General features: G+C 38.2%; 1 protein-coding gene across 1 annotated transcript in view; it reads right to left on the bottom strand.

The window, feature by feature from the left end:
- Positions 1-16,155, bottom strand: part of LOC128020353 (unconventional myosin-XVI-like) — a 124,548-nt gene extending 108,393 nt beyond the window's left edge. Inside the window, exons 1-2 of the mRNA XM_052607183.1 lie at positions 15,769-16,155; positions 2,778-3,038 (exon numbers count right to left, since the gene is read on the bottom strand). Coding sequence (XP_052463143.1) covers positions 2,778-3,038; positions 15,769-15,796 — 289 coding nt within the window. The 5' untranslated portion in view covers positions 15,797-16,155. The remainder of the gene's footprint in view (positions 1-2,777; positions 3,039-15,768) is intronic.
- Between the last annotated feature and the right edge of the window lie 5,280 nt (positions 16,156-21,435).

The following is a 21,435-nucleotide window of genomic DNA, read 5'->3' as shown; positions in this document are numbered from 1 at the left end:
AAAAACTACCAAACTCTGAAGCGGAGAGCCTTCAGAACGAAGGAATACAGCCATCATGCCCAATTAAAAAGAGAAAAGCCTCAACGCTTGTATGGAAGTTCAGAGCAGATACAATGTTCCTGACTGTTCACCCCTAATTTGCATCATCTTGGAAATGAGTCTGTTTGACTTTAAAATGCAGTAGTTTAAGGTCAAAGTTTGCATTAAGGTGATAAAGTTTTATGTTGCCTTCAGATGGATGGAACTACATAAAAAAAAAAAAATTTGAGGTTTCCCACCTTAATCTTACAAAGAACAGCGCTGCAACTCCCAACTGCAAAGTCACAGACAGGAATATCTGACTTGGGTTGAATTCACTTAGCCTCTGCCATTGTTCATGATGCAGAAGGTGACCGCTCAGTGATTGTCACCCTGTCTCACACAAGCTCCTTTCCCCCGCAAGCTCTTGATTAGATTACTTTTGCCTGTCCCAGGAGTGGCGCAGCACACTCTGAATATTAGCTTTTTGACTGGCCCATAATCAGCTTGAGGAATGATCTAATACTCGGCAGCTAATGGCAACCCCTCTGATGGCTCGCCTTTCTGGAAATTAATTTGGCCTTTTTCACAGACTCGCCCCGCTGACTAAGTCACTCCTCTCAATCTCTTGAACAACACAAGTACACTAACACAACTCAAACAGACAGAAATTATCTTCTACCATTTAGATTAATTATATGTGCCTCATCTTTTTATAGTGAAGTGCAGAAAACCTGAATGAGGTCAGAGGGGAAAACGTTAATTTTCTTCATATTCTCTAAAGTTTGGGTGGAATATGCAGGAAAAATAAAGTGTACTGAGTTTCTACATTATTAGTAAGTCCCAGGCCCAGCACTGAACTGACTTGAGCTTAATAATTTAGAGCCTGACCGATATATCGGCCGTCTGATATTATCGGCCGATATGAGCTTATTGCATTTAAATCGGCATCGGCGTTTATAACGGCCGATGAAACATGAGAAACAGTCTCATGCTTCACTCATGTTATGAGTGTTGCATAGTTTGCCCACCATTTTTGCCTATGTAGGAGATGCCCGTTTATTATTATTATTATAATTCTAATGATGACATGAGTAATGATACATGGTGCGATTATAAATACACATGCTTATTTTTTCTATGTCTCTCTTTCTGCCCTACAGATGGCTGAAAAAGGTGAATCCTGTAGCAGCAAAGTGTGGGACTACTTCTGCAAATACTTTAACTTTAGTGTTATAATTTATTTACAGTACACACACAGACTGTTAAAAGAAGAAAAGTAAAAAGTGTTAAATGTTTAAAATTTGATCATTAAAAAATATATACTTTTGATGTGCAATTGTTTAGTCATTGAGAATATAATCGAAGGCTTTTTTTTTACATAATCTCTTCTGGACAATGGTTTATACAGCCCACATACATAGAACAGGCAGATATTTTGCCATTGAATGTTATGTAAGTGCAGTATATAGGAAATGGGTCTAATATCCAGTTTATTTTCAAAATCAAAATATCGGCTTATAAATCGGCTCTTTTCGAGTTAATATCGGCATCGGCCCCCAAAAAAATCCATATCGGTCGGGCTCTACGCTTGTCTTTTAGAGCTGCTTTACAGCAGAATAGGAACGGTCTCTATAGTTCAGTTTCCATAATTGATTCTGCTTTCCTGTTTATTTCTGTGAAGCTGCTTTGACAAAATATAAGTGCTACATAAATAAACAGGTTTCTGCAGGTTTTGTCAAGGTAAATTTATCATATTATACTTTTTTGAAGATCATTATTTTGTGTATTTGGTGTAACATAATATGTTGACATGATTTAATGTTCAAAAAACTTTTTTTTTTCCAATACTGTACATTATTGTAGGTCCTCTATGCCCCGCCTCTCTCTAACTCGTCGTTTTTTCTACAAAGTCCCTCCTTCCGACAAGCAGAGTCTGCTCTGTTTGGCCAACTGACCAGAGCATTGAGATTGGCCAAACACTGCACTCATCAGAAGTGTAAACATAATCGTGAGGGAATCGCGATTTCGCCATTCCTAACTTTATCTACTTTCAGAAGGCCAAACAAAGTGCTTTTGTTTTTGTCTAGATACACACAGCATCTCCCTGACATAGCTGATTCAACACTAACTGTGGTTACTGAAACCACGGCTTCTTTCTTTGCGTGTACATCTGGGTGGCATTACACAAATATTCCCACATCGTGACATAGATATGTGGGGGCGTGTTTGAATGAGCTGTTATTGGGGCGTGGCAGAGTCTTAACTTTGATAAAGAACATCTTTTTGGTTTTGAAACTTTAGTCTTTGCAACTTTACAGATCTTATCGATGCACAATCAGCTTGTAACACTCCAAAGAGAAAGGAAAACATCAATTCCCATCATATGACCCCTTTAAAACTTTAAGACCAAGTAAAGAATGTAAATTTGATGACTTAATAAAAGGGGACACAAACAAACTGAAAAAAGTGAGGTTATCATTAAAACAAGAAGAAGTATTCGCCAATAGGGAAAACAAGTTAACCATAAAAATGGGAAAACACGTTTCATTTTGCAATGCATGCATCATTTAATGCATGACTTTATCAACGTAAAACTTTCTACTCTTCGACCTTTTTAAGGCCTCAATTTGTGAAAGTCTGAATTAAGACTTTTAAGACCTTTTTAAAACCCGCAGAAACTCTGCGTTTTATTTTTACAGTGTAGGTTGCAACAAGTAACCAAGAAAAGATAACACAAACAGACATAAGTTTCTTACCCTCTTTGTCATCGTGTCGTATGATGGCGTCCTGGATGATGTCTGAAAGCGTGAAGCTGATTTTTTGTTTTTTGCGGTTGGTGGAGCGGGGCTTGGGGAAGCTCTGCTTCTGTAGCGTCCGCTCGCGCTCGAAGTAGACCCGCAGCTGCTCGCAACGCATGCGTCTGACCAGCCTCTGACGCTGGCCCAACGGCAGAGACTCCAGCAGACACTGGTCTATCTCCATGTTCTGCCTGAACACGTTACATAGCTGAAAACAACCTACACCGAGGGAAAGAGGAGAAGATGGTTGAGGGAAGAGATATGAGGGAAGAGTGGGAAAAGGAAGAAAATCAGTTATCAAATACGTAACATGCCTAGTAATAACATTTGACATTTTTCCAATAAAAGTCCTTTAATATATCTCTCAATGTAAAGAGCACAGTTTTCACAAACATATAACGGTTGTCAACATTGATAATAATAAGAAATGTTTCTTGAGCACCAAATCAGCATATCAGAATGATTTATAAAGGATCGTGTAACGAAACTGGTCAAATTTCAGCTTTACCATCACAGGAATAAATTACATTTTAATAGAAAAATAGAAATTGTATTGTTTTTTACTGTATTTTTAATTAAAGAAATGCAGCCTGGTTACGCATAGACTTCTTGAATGGTAATGTATGTGGTCTAAGAAATATTACTTTTTTTTTTCTTTTTTGCATGATTTAAGCTCAAAGTAGCAATTTATGATTATTATTATCATCAGATTTTACTGCAACTTAAAATGTTACCGATACATAATATTGTCAAAAAAGTCTATGCTTTATCCAAACTGACAGCTTTGTTAAACTTATTGTCTTAAAAAGGCATCAAATTTAATTATAATACTGGGTTAATTCTGCTTTGAAAAAGCACATGGTGTCACACTATTTTCTTCACACAATATTTAGGATGCACTAATTCTACTCTAGTTTACTATATAGCAAAGACAGTAAGCATATGAATCATCATGCAGTCTTTCTCTCCTCTGCTTAACCACTAAAGTCAGGACAAGACCGATGACAGATAGATAGATCTGTGTAGTTCTCAAAGCTCTGTCCATTCAAATCTTATCTGGCATCCTCTGCTGAGTAGCATGTCTGTTTAACCTTGAGCGAGCGGAGACTCGCTCCACACACAGCACTAGAGACTGACTCTGCATTTCTCCTGCAGTTGCATGGAACAAAGCCAACGCCATCCCTGTACACACACTGTAAAGAACTGAACTGAACTGAACACTCTAGGATCTGGAAGGGGCTGTAAATAAAGGAGAAAACTGCACCCACTGAGACACATATACTGTAGGTCATTGAAGGGCATTTATTAAACAATTACCGGCATGAACTTCCAAGAGAATTAAACAATTGGGTAAATTATGGAAATCCGGAATAACAAACACTGCAGGATGATTAAACTTAATCCATTATTAACACAGAACTATATGTCCGCAAACAAATTGATGCAGCAGCCACTAAACAAGCTGAATATAAGGAGAACAGAAAGTGCTTCAACCGTGGTCTACTTCAACAAAACAACTTTGATGCACATTCATGAATTCTTCAGTTATGAGATCTCTGCTTTTGAGTTCAGCTTTTATTATTATATAGTAGAGAGAGGATATGTGTGGAAAGAGGAAACGTGCTCTGAATATGACGCTAAAATAAAATCTACAGCAGTGCCAGCAAAAGCTGAACATTTCTGAAGAATAAATAGGAATAGCAATAGTTAATTCATCGTTCCTTACTATTTGATCATGATTCTTATTTCATGTACTTTAAGATGTGCTGGACACACCGCCATATCCCTCGCAGACACGAGAGGATGTATTCACATTTACATTTAAAATGAAATGTGTACGCGGATTAATAATTAAAGGTTTAAAATGTTTGAGTCAAGCTGGCTGCCCTTCTCCTCGAGGTTCATTTGCTGCAATCAGAGCAGCTCAATCATTCTCTCATACATCCCAGATCTATCCTCCGCCTGCAGCTGAGCCGGCGCCAGACGCACACATCATGCATTATGAAGTCACTCACCACCCATCTCACCCGGAGAGAGATGAATAAGAAATAAAGTTAGAAGAGAGAGAGAGAGAGAGAGAGAGAGAGAGAGTGTGTGAGCTCTCCAACTAAAAAGTTTGGATGAATTACAAGAAGTTTATTTGACCTTGCAGACGCGGCCGCTTCTATCACAGCAATCACACGCACATCAATCCCCTTCCTCGAGGCGGTGTTTCAGGAATGACAGCAGGAAGAACGGTTTCTCTCTCTCCCTCTAAGACACGGCGTAGTGCAAATCTGTAATTACTCCGATAATTCAGGTCACCAGAAGCCCTTCAGCCAGGGAAATAAAAGTTTGAAAGTCTGCCTTTGTAGACAAATTAAAGAGGGAGCTCTTTCTACTCTCTCTCTCTCTCTCTCTCTCTCTCCCACACACACACACACACACACACACACACACACACACACACAGTGTCATAATGTTCACGACTGTTAAACAGAGCCTGAACCCCACTGACAATACAGCACCCTTCCCAGAGTCACAATGCCAGCAATCATATTCTATTATATACAAGAAACGGCTTCTGATGAAGACAAAATAATCAATTCTATACAGTCAACTGAATCCATCATCATGGAAATGGATCTGTTCTATTCTGTGAATGTGGACAGAAGAATCTATTCTATTCTATCCACTGTCATTCAATATATTATTGTCAGTACGATGTTTTGAAAGAAGTCACTTATGCTTATCGAGGCTGCATTTATTTGATTAAAATATTAAACATATTGTAACTATTTAAAATAACTATAATAAGAAACATTTGAACTATCGTTGTAATAACATACAACTTCATAATCATCGGGAAGGAGGAGGCGGGAACCGGCAGATATTCAAATAACGACTTTATCAAAAACACAAAACTCGTGCACAAACAAAAACCAAACACAAAATAAAGCCCAGGCCTAGTCCTCTCTCGCCCTTCACTGTCGTCGCTCCTCTTTTGTTTCCTTCCGGTCTCCACCGTCAGGGTTTTTTTTCTTATCATAGCCAACAAATGTCTTCTTTCATAGTCTGACATATATTAGAAGCCAAGTTATATGTTTCTGTCTGTCATGGATTTGCACTGAATTGATTCTCAAAAATATGGAACAAAGTGCGTTTCGTCTCAGTTCAATATGGAACAAGACTTTAATGTGTCAAATACGGGACGACTCTGTATTATACGGAAGGGTTGGCAACCAAAAAAGTTAGCTGCTCTGAGCTCTCTCTTGTATGTCAGCACCTAATCACTCAATGTAACATTAGTCTTTGCCCCACGATGTATTTTTCACTGCGCGAGTGAGAACATGATGTGCGTGACTCGTGAGAGCGGCCTGGCTTGTCACACAGTAACTAAACGAGGCGGGTCTTTGCGAACAGTCACTATAATATTAATGGTAATGATTACATGATAATGCATGGAATATACAGCAATGTGCCACTAAATAACAGGGCTAATTTGTGTGGGGCATGATAAGGCTTTGGCAGTCGGATGGCTAGTAGTCAATCTGCTCCACAGCCAATCACGGGCCCCCTCCTTGCTCGGGCCCTGGGCCTTTAGCCCCGCCTAGCCCTATTGTTAATGCGGCCGTGATTGTAAGTATATTTGAGTTTTAATAGGTTTTCATGTTGTCTTAGCCATTTTAGTCCTCTTAACCATTTTAACATGTGTATGTCTTTAAATGAGTCTGGGTCTGCCTGACGTGTGACTGATCATATGACAGGAAATAGGAGATTAACAGTATAAAAGGAGGCAGCATGGCAGACATACAGGAGGTGTTTCTCAATGTCAAGGATACTTCCTTGGCAGGACTGATCCTTCAGTCAGTGAAAAGGTCCATTTGAATAACGCTGTGAATGGTATCATTAAATTACTTTGGACAACTTAACTAGTTATTTATAAAAGAAATGCCGTTGACGCAACCAATTGTTAAAGGGGGGGTGAAATGCTAGTTTTCACTCAATCTCCTGTTAATCTTGAGTACCTATAGAGTAGTACTGCATCCTTCATAACTCCAAAAAGTCTTTAGTTTTTTTATATTCATAAAAGAAAGATAGTCTGTACCGATTTTTCCCGGAAAAACACGACCGACTGGAGGCGTGACGTGTGGGCGGAGCTAAAGAATCACGAGCGCCAGTAGGCTTTTGCGTTGAGTGTGTCTGGAAGCTGTGACATTACCGTGAGGAAAAAAAAACCATCATCCAAAACAAACCATGGCTAACAGTCAGATTCAGCCGTTTATTTATGATCCAGAATCAGATCCCGAGGCTGAAACTGAACGAGAGCAGCAGCAGCAACGACTCGCTCCGAGCGGGGCTCGAACCCGGCTCTCCGGCATGGGAGGGGACGAACTAACAAGGAGGCAGAGATATTTGAAGCAGTTTTACTCACCGCCTGCGGTTCCAACACACGATCGTGACCCTTTTTCATTGGGACTGCATTATCCTTAAGAAATAAACGATACGCAAATCCGGCGTCAAACTGGGCCTTGTTTGTAAAACAAGCATCTTCGAAATGCAAGGAACAAACACAAACACTTGCACAACTCCGTTGATGCTCTGTAAAAATAAACTCCATCCACTGGTCCCTTAATGCTGTTTTTTTTGGTAATCTGTGCAGGGTTGTCTTGCCCTGGCAACCAAAAACACACTCCTTTTGTGACATTTGGCGACGCTCTCGCTCTGATCAGTGAAGTCTGTTGTGCTCTCAGTGCTCTGCTATACGGGAGCGCGCTCTTCCGGCAGAAGTGCCTCAGGACCCTTATAAGGAAATTCCGCTCCATCTAACGTCACACAGAGCCATACTCGAAAAAAACTTTGCGAAACTTGTGACAAACCAGAAGGAGTATTTTTGGAACAGAAATACTCCTTCAAACGTAAAACTTATTTTTTTTAACTCTTTAATAGTGTAAAAAACTCAGTATGCATGAAATAGCATTTCTATTTTTGTTTTCTGTTCCATTTATTGGTTCAACAGAACCTCTTTGTCATCAATTCCCAGAATCATTATCTGATGAAGGCAGCAATATATATTATATCCTGTCCCACACATTCGTTTAACAGAATTTATGATAACAAATTATGTGTTCTAATCTTTTCTACTAATAGAACTGACACATAAGGCCAAAAATCAATGGAATAGAACTTTTTCCAACCTTGTTCATGGAGGCATAACAACAGAACCTCCATGGTAGCACTTTATTTTACAGTCCTGTTCCTCATGTACATACTATGTACTTATTATAGTAATTACAATAACTATGTAATAACTAGGTACTAACTCTGAACCTAGCCCATGTAGTTACCTTGTGTTACCAGAACTTTCTTAGATAAATACACTGTAAGTACACTATAAGTACGTACACGTACTGTAAAATAAAGTGCAACCGAACCTCCTAATCAAACACACCTGGTTAAACTCGTGAGTTTGTTAGTAGAGGTCAGATAAAATGTGTGCTGTTGGTGTGCCTCCAGGAAGAAGGTTGGAAAACACAGCCTCAAAAAGCAGAACTCTATTCAATTCTAGAGACAGATGGTACATGGAATGTGATGTGAACAATGGAAATTAAAATTCTGTTAGACAAAATGCCCATTCCACAACCAGTACAAACTGCTTCTCTCAAAGCCCTTGTCCTTAAGGACATCAGAGGTCAGGCACATGACATTTCAAAAGGCAATTTGGTGTAATAGACTATGGGGACCTTTTAGAGCTGTGAGTGAAAGTAGTGTTTCAGTAACCTAATTTGACTCCTAAACCATAAAAATATAACACGACTGCTGGATCTCCAGGTCAATAGTGAAGAAAATGCATTAACACACTTAAACGTCAAAGACAATGACTGTAATCTTTTTCCAAGACCCAAAAGCAAAAAAAAAAAAAAAAAAAGGCACACAGCTAAAACTTCTATTAATTTCGAAGTCAGATATATTATATTTCCACATCAGATGTCAGAATACCTTGAGGGGAAAACAGCCCTCTGAGATGGTTATGAAGGTAAGTCAAGCCTATATTTGTAACATAAATACCGTTGAAGTAAACACATCTTGCTTTACGGATGTTTAGGAGTTTTACTGGAAATCAAGACAAGTACTGATAAAGAAAAGTTTTTTGGGGGGGTTTGAGAGGCGATGTACTCTCTGCTCGAAGTTATGATAATCAGACACCAGCAGAGGAGAGAAAGAGCATGTCTGGTGCTTTCAATCTGCTCCGTGAGAGATGACTATGTGCTTACAGCATCACACCTGTTACAAACGGACACTGAACAACACATATTTGCCAACATTCAGCAAGGCAATTTGCATATAGTTGCTTTACTGTGTATTACACTGAGGGGCACATGTGAGGGGAGGGGTTGGATGTTAAACAGAGGCATATGGGACGCATGAACTAGAGAAAGGCAATTTATAAGTTAAAAACAGCCTCAGGACAAAAGACAAAAACGGAAAAAGAGAGAGGAAGACCGAAACTGTTGATCCCAAAACAAATCTGACTTAAGGGAAACAAGAACATGCCAAAGTAGGAGGAGCCAAAATTATATCGGATTAATAGTTAAATACCTCCTAATTGCATACATCATCGTGTCTTCCATGTTTTAGATTAATAATAAAGTGACTAAAAGATAGAAATACAACAAATGGTTTCAGGAATAAAAATAAATAAATAAAAAACTATTTGGAGACACAAAATACACTTTTTGGCTGCTCTCTTTGCAGCATATGGTACAACTCATCCATTTAAAAAAATAAGTAATAAACACCACCAGCAACAATAATAATTAATGTCCATGTATTATATATTATATACTGATTTTTTAAAAATTAAAACTGTAATCTACTCTAAAACTTTCATATTGTGAAATAATTTAAACTTTTTTTTTTTCTATGTTAATATATTTTAAAATGCAATTTATTTCCATTTTATTATTTCAACATCATTACTCCAGCCTTCACTGTCATGTTACTTTAGAAATTATTGTAATATGCTGATTTGGTGCTTAAAAAAAAAAAAAAAACTTATTAAATCAAGGTTGAAAAAAGTATGCTGCTTTATTTTGTTGAGTCAAGATGTGATTTATTTAAGGATTCTCAAAGGGATAGAAAAACAGCATTTATTTGAAATAGCAAAACTTCACATTATTACAAAACTTTTCTACACTTTCTAGAAATTAAACTTCTTCATGCTCATTTCAACATCTCTCGATAAGATCTGCAAAAGAACAGGACGCAGAAGGAGAATTATTCATCCGTCCAATCTTGCTCAGTTCTACATTCTGATGCTGCCTTCACTGAGGAAGACGTCCTCTCTCTCCCTCTGTGCTGACTCTCTGATAGGACTGTGAAGATTAAAGACATTTTTAAATAAGCTCCGGTACCTCTGTTAAATAATCCTTTGGTTTTAAACAATCCAATTACCCTAAAATCAGTTCCATAGCTTCTCTCCTTTGTCTCTCCCCGGGAATGCTACTGTAGAAGAGATATGAAGTAAACCTCCGAGGAACCACATAAGGTCTTCACACTCCTGGCATCTCACCTAAGACAGCTGACAACATCTATAATTGTGCATTTATTTGGTTATACCCAACAAAAGATAGGGGCTAACGCTCTACTCCATATTCAATTCTTAACATGAAGCATCAGGAGGATTGAGAAAAAAAAAAATTTCTCTTCATCTTTTAACCTACACATAAATACACACCTTTAAGACCCACAGCTTCTCAAGTAAGTGCTATAATTGCTGTACTTCCAAACTTACAGAATTAAACGCAGTGCCGTGAACATTTGCCCTTCAAATGCACAGCAATGTCAGACACACGAAAGAGCAGTAGGGAATCCCACAGCTCCACTCAACATAGATGTGGAAAACATTCAACACAATTCACAAGACTCAACCATAAACTGAAGTCAGTGCAAAGGGAATTAGCCATGAGCTTTCATCTCACCCTCAGCCTGCTATCAGTAAACCACAGATATGTGGGACAGTAGCATGGCAGAAAATACAGTAGCATCACAGGACTGAATGATGCAGGTTCAGAGCTCATATGAAGCTATATTTCTGAGAGACTCCCAATTCTTAGTCACGGAATGAAACAAGCATGATCCAAACTCAGCCAAGAGTGAAGATCATGTGGATTAAAAGCGTGCAGAGGAATATTCACCAGCTGCATTCTGCCTGGCATTGGTAATGGCTCGCAATTCCATTTGTGAAGGGAGATTAGGGGCTGATGATAGTCTCGCATAGTAGGATAGTAAAATTTAGAAATAAATGAAAGCGTCTGAATTGAACACCAATGGCTACTGGTAAGAAGCAAGCATTTGAATGTAGGTCAAGACATGGAAGCATTATGAATTATGTTGCGATGGCAGAGATATGAGCAAAACATGTTGCATGTTGCATACACTGAAAAAGTGTGGTAAAATGCTCTGTCTGTGGCTCTACAAGGTTAAAGGCAGAGTTAAAGGAACAGTTCGTCCAAAGGTGGCATTTTGTCATTATGTGTGCATGTTTATTTGTCAGCTGTACTGTAGGTGAAACGAGCTGGCAAACGAAAATTAGGCTGACAAAACTGCAAATATGACTTGTGATGGTAGGATCGCCAAGAATTGGACTGATAGTTCCAAACAAAACAAATGTTTTACCATGTGTGCAATTATTTTTCATCTAATTTGTTTATGATTGTATAGTAAATTACAGGTATTATGACAAAAACTAACCCTGATATTTGATGGGGGGGGGGGGGGGTTTCTGGAGTACAAAATATTTCTGAATATTTTAATAATTTAAAACATGTAAAATAATAATAAAAAAAATTATATATATATATATATATATATATATATATATATATATATATATATATATATATATATATTAACAGTTTTTAAATAATAAATATGACCAAATAAATCATTTCAAATGTTTACATTTTTACCTGATTTTAAACATTAATTAAAAATAAGTATAAAATAAAAAACTAATATAAAATTTATGCATTTTAAACAAATTTTAAATGATAAGAGTCAAGAATTTTTTTTAATTTTTTTTTAACTCATTTTAAATTAGGCACAGAATTTGGATTTTAAAAACATCTGTTCAAAATATCCGTTTATACAAAATAAAGAAGTGTTTGGAAGAATAAAAGGGGAGTTAATAAGGAAATTTTCTGAAATTGTGAACTATTCCTTCAACATAAAAAAATCATATAAAATAGTATAACATTATATAGTTAAAAGTAGTGCAAAAACCACAAGTCAAAACAAGAATTACTGTATGAATGTGTATCTGCATAATGAGTCATTTACATTTCCAGTGGTGAGGAACAGAAAACAGTTTGGCTTTGGACATTAAGAACAGTTGCATATGCCAAAGGGCAGAAATGAGATGCTGCTTTACTACTAGGCCCAACATTAGACCGAGTGAAGCTGGAATGAACTCCTGTATTTCTCTCTACCCTGTGTCCATTTCATCGCTTTCTTCAGATTTTCTCGACCGCAGTCTTTCCTTTCAACTCTGTCTCTATCTAATAAAGCCATCAACATTTTCCCTTTTTACATCCACTTTACAGTAAAATCCACCCGTTTATTATTCAACCATTCACCAACATTTCCAGCGGTTTCATCTTGACCTCATTCATTGCTGTCGGTTTCTCATGGTCTTCTTTACAACCTACACTGAGAGAGTCCATTACGGTTTAATAGAGGAATACATTAAAGCAAACAAAGCCTTCGAAATCTGTTACAGATGTAGACCTCTGCTGAAAGATAGAGAGGGAGATGGGGGAGGCTTTTTCTTGGTTGATTCTGTGTCTCCGCTTCCAGGCAATCAGGTATTGATTTACACAGAAGTATTGTACAAGCTTCTGTTAATATAAGAGGCAGGGGAACAGGGAAGCATAAATTAGACTGAGAGCACTCACACTCTCTTGTCTTTCAAACATAAGCATACTCAAGTTTGTGAATACACAGAGGATGCAACTTCCTCTCACAAGACTGATTGGATCAGACAAATCCAAATGTTAAAGGTTTCTTTAAGCACGCACTTGTCTCCTGTACTACATCTCAAACCTTGAGGGGGATCTGAGAAGTGCACTAGTCACACACGTAAACACGCTCTACAGCAACACACACACAATGCTCTGCTATCTTTGCACCCGAGTGTGCGACCTTGCGCATTCTCTCACGGTTTGCCTCTGGCACTGGCCACCGGTGAGTCTCTGTCCGCTCAAACACACAGGAAAGAGGAGTAAAGGATTTCATGTGTTAATGAAATGTGGGTAACTGAACAAGTTATAAACCATCTATAGTAAAGTTCTTCAGCAATAAACCACCACTCGATAGTTCAGCTTACCGATTTTTACATATTACTAGAATCTTTAATACAGTATATATATATATATATATATATATATATATATATATATATATATATATATATATATATATATATATACATACACACACACAACATACACACACACACACACACACACACAAAAAAAAAAACATTTTACATTTATGAAAACAATCCAACAAAGGCATCAGTGAACTATTAGAGAAAGTTTCTTAATACACATTTGGAGTGATTCTGAGAATGTGACATTGATGAAGAATTATACTTGGCTCTAAACATTCATATTCAAAATTATTCGACCCCCAAAAATACATTTTTGTCCAGAATCTTTAATTCTTTAGAAACATGAATAAACACAGCCTGTAAGTGCTTAGAAGCTTCTGTCATCTCTCTACTGAAGTCCTGGCTCATTCCTCGCTGGAAAAAAGCTTTCAGATCACTGAGAATCTTTGGTTTTCACATTGCCACTGCTTTCTTCAAATTCAACCAAATATTTTAAATGGGAGTAAATCTGGCGACTAAACAGGACACTCAAGTACATTCTATGACTGATCCCTGAACCAATCAGAAGTAGATTGAGCTGTGCAGTATACTTTGGGATGCCTGTGCTGCAAAGTCTATTGATCACCAGCTTCCATATTTGCATCAAAGGCTTTACAATTCTTGCCAAAATGGCCTGATACTTCAAAGAATCCTTGAGGTTTTTCATGTAGACATAATTTTATGGTCCATAACAGGACTGGTCCAGCTCCAGGTTTGACAATGGAGATGGTGTTCTTCTGTTTATAAGCTTTGCCTGTTTTGCACCAGATCCGTGGGTCCAAAAGTTCCAGTTTGATCACATCGGTCCATAAAACATTGTTCCAGAACTCCACAAGTCTTTTCTAATAAATTTGACCATATTCAAGTCAACCTTTTATGTTATTCTTGGTCAAGAGTGGAATTTGGCAAGATGCCCCAACAACAAAGGTCAAAGGCCGACTTGTCTAGTGTTCTTATACTATGCATTTAAATGTTTTTCATCGGGTCATCTTACAGGTCTCAGTTGTTTTGATCAAATGTATTATGATAATGTTCTTTCTCTTCAACACCTTCAAAGGTTTTCTGGTACAAAACATTTTAAGCTAAGGAATAAGGCTGCCAGCTGTTGTAATAAAACTATTTCTCGCACATGCATGGGCTAAGTTTATGGGATATGTTTTTAATAGAGTTTCTAAAGTCTTAACTGTGTTTTGAGATAATTTTGTTCCCCACTATACAAAAAAAAAAAAAAAAGAATAAAAAATAAATGCTGAATTGGGGTTGAATAAATATGACAGCGGTTTTATTAAAAAATCCTTAATCTCAAAAATATAACATTATGTATTGATATTATCACTTTTAATATGCCAGTGAACTGTTATAGATGCAGTTTTTATAAAATCCTGGCTCTTCAGAAAAGCTTGTATTTGTAAATTTCTGCAGTCTCTGAGGGGTTGAATAGTTTCGATTGCAACTGTGTGTATACTGTATGTGTGTGTGTTTGGGGGGGGGGGGGGGGTATACGTTTATTAATAGCTGCAAACAAATACCAGACAAATTAAAGTTGCAAACCTAACTTAAAATGAACTGAAAATAAAATAGCTTATAAATATTTATTTGACCTCCTGAAGATGACAGCAACATTTTCTGTAGTGTAGGTTATGCAAAATATATTTTTCCATGGAGAGTGCCACAAACAAACAAAACAAAAAATCATTAAAGAGAGCAAAAGCATAATATAATCTACTAAAAGCAACAGAGGGGTGTGTGGGTGTGTGTTCAGAAATGAGCAAAACATACAGAGAGAAAAAAAAAAGCATTAGATGAAGGAGAATTAGACTATCTGAATAAAGATGAAAAGAGAGGGGTGGCAAAGGGACAAGTTTAACAACTGCCTTTCATCTGCAGCTGGCAACACAAATGTTTCCTGATTACCACCTTCTCCCACATCAACATCTCCATCCTCCCAGCCACCACTGCTACATCCATTTCTGTCTAAAGCACTCCCTTCCTTCTCTCCATTATCCTACCTGACACTTTCTCTTGTAGAGGTGTGTTCACGACCACACACCCACCAAAAATACAAAGCTATACACACTAGAGAGGGATCCTGCAGAGGCTGTCAGACGGTCACCCACCGGCTGTCTGTCTGAAAGCAGGCAGACTCCCTCGGGAGGTTCCTACACACCTGCAACACCAGATCCAGCAGCCACCGCTCAACTTTTACACTGCTGCCGCATCCTGCTGCAACTTCACACATACACACATGCACAAGTCACCAAAGCCAACACATCAACATGACGGTCCATCATCCGGTCTCACTGCACAGGGTACATTAGGTATGTCAAACACATCCACGTGCATTAAGCACCCTCGAATTTTGATTAATGTTCTGCATGCAGACACACACCCTACACCACACACAATTCCTCCTGCCTCTCAATCACTCTCTAGCAAACGGTCAAAATGACATCATTGACAAATGACATCATTGACGAGATGACATCACGGGGCAGATGCATGTAAGGAAAGACGCCTCTCTCGCGGCTCGTTACTCACAGCATTTGATGAAATGATGGTGTGACATTTTCTCCGCGGGTGACAGCTACAGGATCGGGCTCTCCGGTGCGGTGCTGTAGTAACCGGTGTGATACATCATTCAAAGCCCGGCCGCTGATATTCGCTTCACCTCCCCGTGCATTATTAAAGGGCGATCAGGTTGCAGAGGCGGTTGTGGATGTAGTGAAGGAGGAGAGGTGGATGGATAAGGTGACGGTAACCGCTCGCTCTCTCTCTCCTATCAGCAGCCTGCAGTCGCGTCGCCTCCACCGAGCCGCTCATGACCATGACCGCCACACGTGCTATTGTAGCGCCGCTGATTGACGCGTCCTTAACCACGCCCACCGCTGCGCACACCCTTCGAAACGCGCCAGAGAGAGACGGATTGGGAGGAATGGAGGAGATTGTGATCATGAGAAGAGGAGGTAGGTTTTGGGAAGGAGAGCGGGAATGCGATTAATTTTGGGCTAAGGGAGAGAGAGGCTGAGGAAAGTTACTGCAGTGCGGCGAGATATGTTAATATTAACATATTTCAATGAAAGCACGTTGTGATTCGCTTTTAGGGTGACAATTACGCTGTTAATTAGAAATAAGTAATTGTCTAAATGCAGAATACACAATCACACACATTTTTCTTTCCTAACATCTTTGCATCATTGATGTGCAGAGATCTGGAGAAATGTACATTCTCTGTTACAATTTCCATGTATCTTAATGGGAAAAGCTTGGCTGATGAGCTTGGCCAGCAGGTACTGTAGGTGCTGTGCAGGTAAACCTCACTCCCCTGAACTCAAGAGGAGCACTAGCGACTGACGCGAGTGGCTGCCGAGACCCTGTTTAAAATTGTGCAGGGACAACACATTTTTTTTTTTTTTTTTTTTTTTTTTTGGCGGGGTTGCCCTGGTCAAATTTGCATTCCAGGGGTTAAATATCACTTTACTGGGATTGTTTTAACCTGCAGACATGAAAACAACCTGCGGCAACAGTGTTAAAGTAAACCAATTGCAAACTGTCCAAAATGCAACTTTAACAGAATTGGTAGTTGAAGGCATTATCAAATGAACCGTGTAGAACTTTATAAATGACATCTGCATCGGTCATCAGTGCAACGCTTCTGATATAAGCAATAAGACCTTGAAGGCAGAGCTGTGTTGCGTTGAAACAGGAAATGAAGAAGAAACGTACGATACCTCATGAAATGCTAAATAAATGTTATTTAAATCTGTCTGAAACATATTGTACATAAGCCAACTATTTAACTAAACACCACAGACAGAATGCAGGAACGAAACGCCTGTGTAGTTTCCCGTTGCTCACTCTCAGTGTTGACGAAATCCTGACAGCTTAACTGCTCAGCAATAGTGTTTAACTGGCCACAAATGACTTCTGACAAGCTTCATCCCTTCTGCTCTGGATTTACACCTTCATGCATGCACAAGGCCACCAATGGAAATTACAAACTTGCGAAGTCTGCAGTGTGTTTGCGAGATCGTGTAAAGCATGTCAGACTGATTACATTGCATTTCCACCACCATGTTGACCGGTGAATTCAGTTCACTGTGTTGGAGTGTAGTGACTATACATGAATGTGTGCATATCTTTGTCTATCTGCCAAACACCTCCACACAAACCCACACATAAACTCTACTTTATAAAGAGAGAGAGAGAGAAACAACTGTTAGATCAAGAGAAATGGAAAGAAAGAGACCAAAATAAAGCCTGTCATGTGTATCCAGGTCACAGATTTAACCCTCCGCTTCCTGCATCTGCTCATTTTCAGTAAAACTCGTATGACATACATGGATATTGCAACAATGTTGTAACTAGAGGGGTCTTAAATGTAAAAAAAAATATATATATATATAATAATAATAATACAATTCCTATTAATCCACAAAACTCTAATCCACATTTATATAATTTACACAGAATAAATAACTCATTCTCATGGACCATACACAGTATGTTTAAAAACAACTTGTGAAGGTGATGGTTGTTTGCATAGAAGCGGTTCTATCACTATAACCACATTACTAAATAAAAAAAAGTTGATAAATAATTCTTATGGTGAGGGGACATATTTGAAAGGATGTGTCTTCTCGCTGCTATCATTCACAACAGATGCGTTCACCCAGCCCCCTTGAGCAGAAGGAATGAAAAAGAAGCAGAATGGGGGAAAGACAGATGGAAGGGTGGGTGACGGATCGAGATATGATGGCAAAAAGAAGAACAAACTAACTGAGGAATGGACTGTAGGAATATTTAATGCAGCTTTTGATTTTAATATATTAAAGGTGCAATGGGTGATTATTTTCAGAAACATCTTTTTGTTTTGCTGGTTGAAAGTCTCTTCACATCCCGATAGCAATCATTAAGTTAAGTGGTCTAAATGTATTTATCTGTATTTATATATTCTGTGGAAAGCGTAGGACCAAGAAACTCGAGATTCTAGAATGAACTGTGTTCCAATTGATATGATCCCTACACCGTGTTCATTGCTCTCTACTCCCTGAGCAGGGGTTTCCTTCATTTCGTAACATGGACTGGAATTGGGAACCGCTGATGTAGCCTATTGTAGTAATGTTGTCTCTGGTATTCTGGGCTGTGAGCATAAAAGTGTTCAGGGGGCGTGGCTTTGGACGGCAATTGCAGGGAGGGTGGGACGTTCGCTTTCAGTGCTATCAGGCTAATGTTAGCATTTTCCAAGATCTCCGATTGCACCCTTAACTTTGTGATTAGAGACACTGGCGACAGAGTTGACCTGACAGAAACATGAAATGTGTGAGAGACTGCAACAAAATAAAATGAGTGAGAAAAAATAACTCCGTTGTAAGCATATAGAAAATAACTTGGCATTTCAAAACCTAGTTGTCTTGCTGTGACTGTGACTGATCTGGAATGCTTTGCATAGGGAGCAACTCTGTGTGACAAATACTGAGCAAAATTATAAATGCAACACTTGTGTTTTTGCCCCAATTTTTCATGAGCTGAACCCAAAGATCTAAGACTTTTTCTATGTACACAAAAGGCCTATTTCTCTTAAATATTGTTCACAAATCTGTATAAATCTGTGTTAGTGACTACTTCTCCTTCGCCGAGATAATCCGTTCACCTTACAGTTCACCTTGCTGTTGCCTGTGAAATGAATGTTCGTTTCTCTAGCATAAGCCATCTCCAAAGGCATTTCAGAGAATTTGGCAGTACATCCAGCCAGCCTTGCAACTGCAGACCACGTGTAACCACACCAGCCCAGAACCTCCACATCCAGCATCTTCACCTCCAAGGAATAACACTTTTTCACGTCTTTTGAACTGTTGACAACAAATACCCACTTACCCCATTGAAAGGCTTGGAAGAGCAAGGACAATTTTTAATATAAGGCCGATAGGATTATTCTGAAAGAAGAAAGTCACATACGCCTAGGATGCTTCGAGGGTGAGAAGATTGATGAATTTTCATTCATGGGTGAACTAACCCTTTAACTCGATCTTCTTGTGGAAACAACAGACTTCTCTAATGATTTAGTCCACTTAAACCCCACCCTTTTCTTACAATCGACTGCAAGTTTGCATTCATTTTTAAGGAACTCCCAACACCTCAATATCCAGTCGATTGATAGAAGTCCCCACCCTACAATTATACATATATATATATATATATATATATATATATATATAATCTGCTACACTCAGATACAGTATGTCACAATACAGAAGAAAATGTCACTTTTTATTGAGACTTTAAAATTAATAAAAATAAATAGAACTCAGTGAAATTAGGTAGAATAGACATTTTACAACTAGTTCCATGTATAGTTTTTGTAATTTAATGGAACATGTATTATTATTTATTTATCTAATTTTTCTGCCTTTTTGAGGATGGCTGGAAGTCTAGGCAAATTATAGAGTTACTAAACAAAAGAAAAACATAAGAGATGGAAAATACTCAGAGCAGGGGTGGCAGACATATTCCCCCATGAATGTGATCTCAGAGAAGGCCACTTTTCATGGATGAGCAATAGAGATTATACATCACTTGAGGGGACAAAAGACCCTTAACCCCATCTTCTCCCACCAGCCAGAATTCACACAGTAGTTAGATAGCAATGAATTTGAGAAGGGCCCTTCCACACAAATAAAAGACAGAATAATAACAGAATTTGCAGAAATGTTCCTGCTCAACAGTTTGTATATATGTTTGTTATTTTAAGTCCTTTTGAATGTGATAATTTCTGTAAATTTAGTGATTATTTTGTATTGTATGTACAGAGTTTTTTTATTTTATTTTTTTTCAGGGCTGTACTAAAAACTTAATAAAAAAAAAAAAATCTATTTACGACTTTATCTCTGCAAAATTCTAAACATCTTACAGAATCTGCAAGGAGTATGTAAACGGATACGTTTATGAGCAAGAACTGCATGCATCGTTACAATTTCTCCTTTTATTTTATTTTTTAATTAGTAAGTAAATCACATATGACAAAAGGACGATGAGCAAGCGGACATGTCTCTGCCAGTCAGTGCACTTAAGTCCACAGAGGTCACAGAAGAGTACTGTTTATGCCAGCGAGTTAGGACCCAGAGAAATAAGAAGTGATGTTCCCCTCCATCTGCCCGCTATGAGAAATGTCAGACCTTCGCTCTGGAGATGAGACAAAGCTAAGTGAAGGGATTGAAACCGGTCTCCTCTGTCAGACTAATAAAGGCTAGGAGAGAGGAGTGTCATTCGAGGTAAATTTCAAGTCTAAAGTACAAAACTAAAGTTCAACTACATTACAGTATTGCAGTTAGAGATGATTTTGGGAGGATTCGTGAGCACACACAGTCTACACAGTCTATGATCAGGCAGAGAAGGTCATTGCTGGTCAATATTATCAGTAGCACATTGGTTCACAACCCCCTCAGGACTCTGACTCGTGAATGTCAGAATCACACGTGAACCTGTTTGCTCCAGGTATCAGATTGAAAATAGCTGAAAATTCAATAAATGTATTTCTGTCATCCATAGCAATTCACATGTGAATGGCCATCATGTGTCTGTTTCTTAAGAAAATGTATGACCAACATTTCCACTCAACACAAGTTAGTTTTTTTTTTATGTATTTATTTATTTTAGCACACAGATATACTATAAGACATACTATATTTCCATGTCCTGTTTGTCATTTTATTTAGCATGCATAAAAGGGACAGTTGAACCAAAAAATGCTAATTATGTCATTTCCTGTCATTCTGTCATTCAGTGAAACACAAAATGAGTTATTTAGCAGAATGCCCAAGCTGCTCTGTTCCATTACTAAAGAAGAGAATCAAAGAGGACAATACAGCACTATAAAGTAGTCTCTACAATCTTTCAGCTATCTTCCAAAACTTCTAAAGCCGTGTCACTGTGTGAGGAACACACCCATGTTATTTTTAACTAAAAATATAATTGTGTTGTAATGTGTGGTACAGAAGTTGCATCATGATTTGCACAATTCAAAGCAATCTTATCATTAGCCCTCCTGTAGCTCAAACAGTAGAGCACGGAAGTTGCATTGCTATATATATTTTAATGTTTTTCATGACAAGAAGAACAGAACTCATATTGTTATGGGTTTTTTGAGGTACTGTGTGAGCATAAGAGCTCAGGCAAAACCTTTTGTAATGCATATCAAACTTTCACGCT

This window comes from Carassius gibelio, chromosome A9, assembly GCF_023724105.1.
Source record: "Carassius gibelio isolate Cgi1373 ecotype wild population from Czech Republic chromosome A9, carGib1.2-hapl.c, whole genome shotgun sequence".
In the NCBI taxonomy this organism is placed as follows: domain Eukaryota; kingdom Metazoa; phylum Chordata; class Actinopteri; order Cypriniformes; family Cyprinidae; genus Carassius; species Carassius gibelio.
The sequence above is the reverse complement of the archived record's forward strand: the minus strand, read 5'-3'. Positions and strand labels throughout refer to the sequence as shown.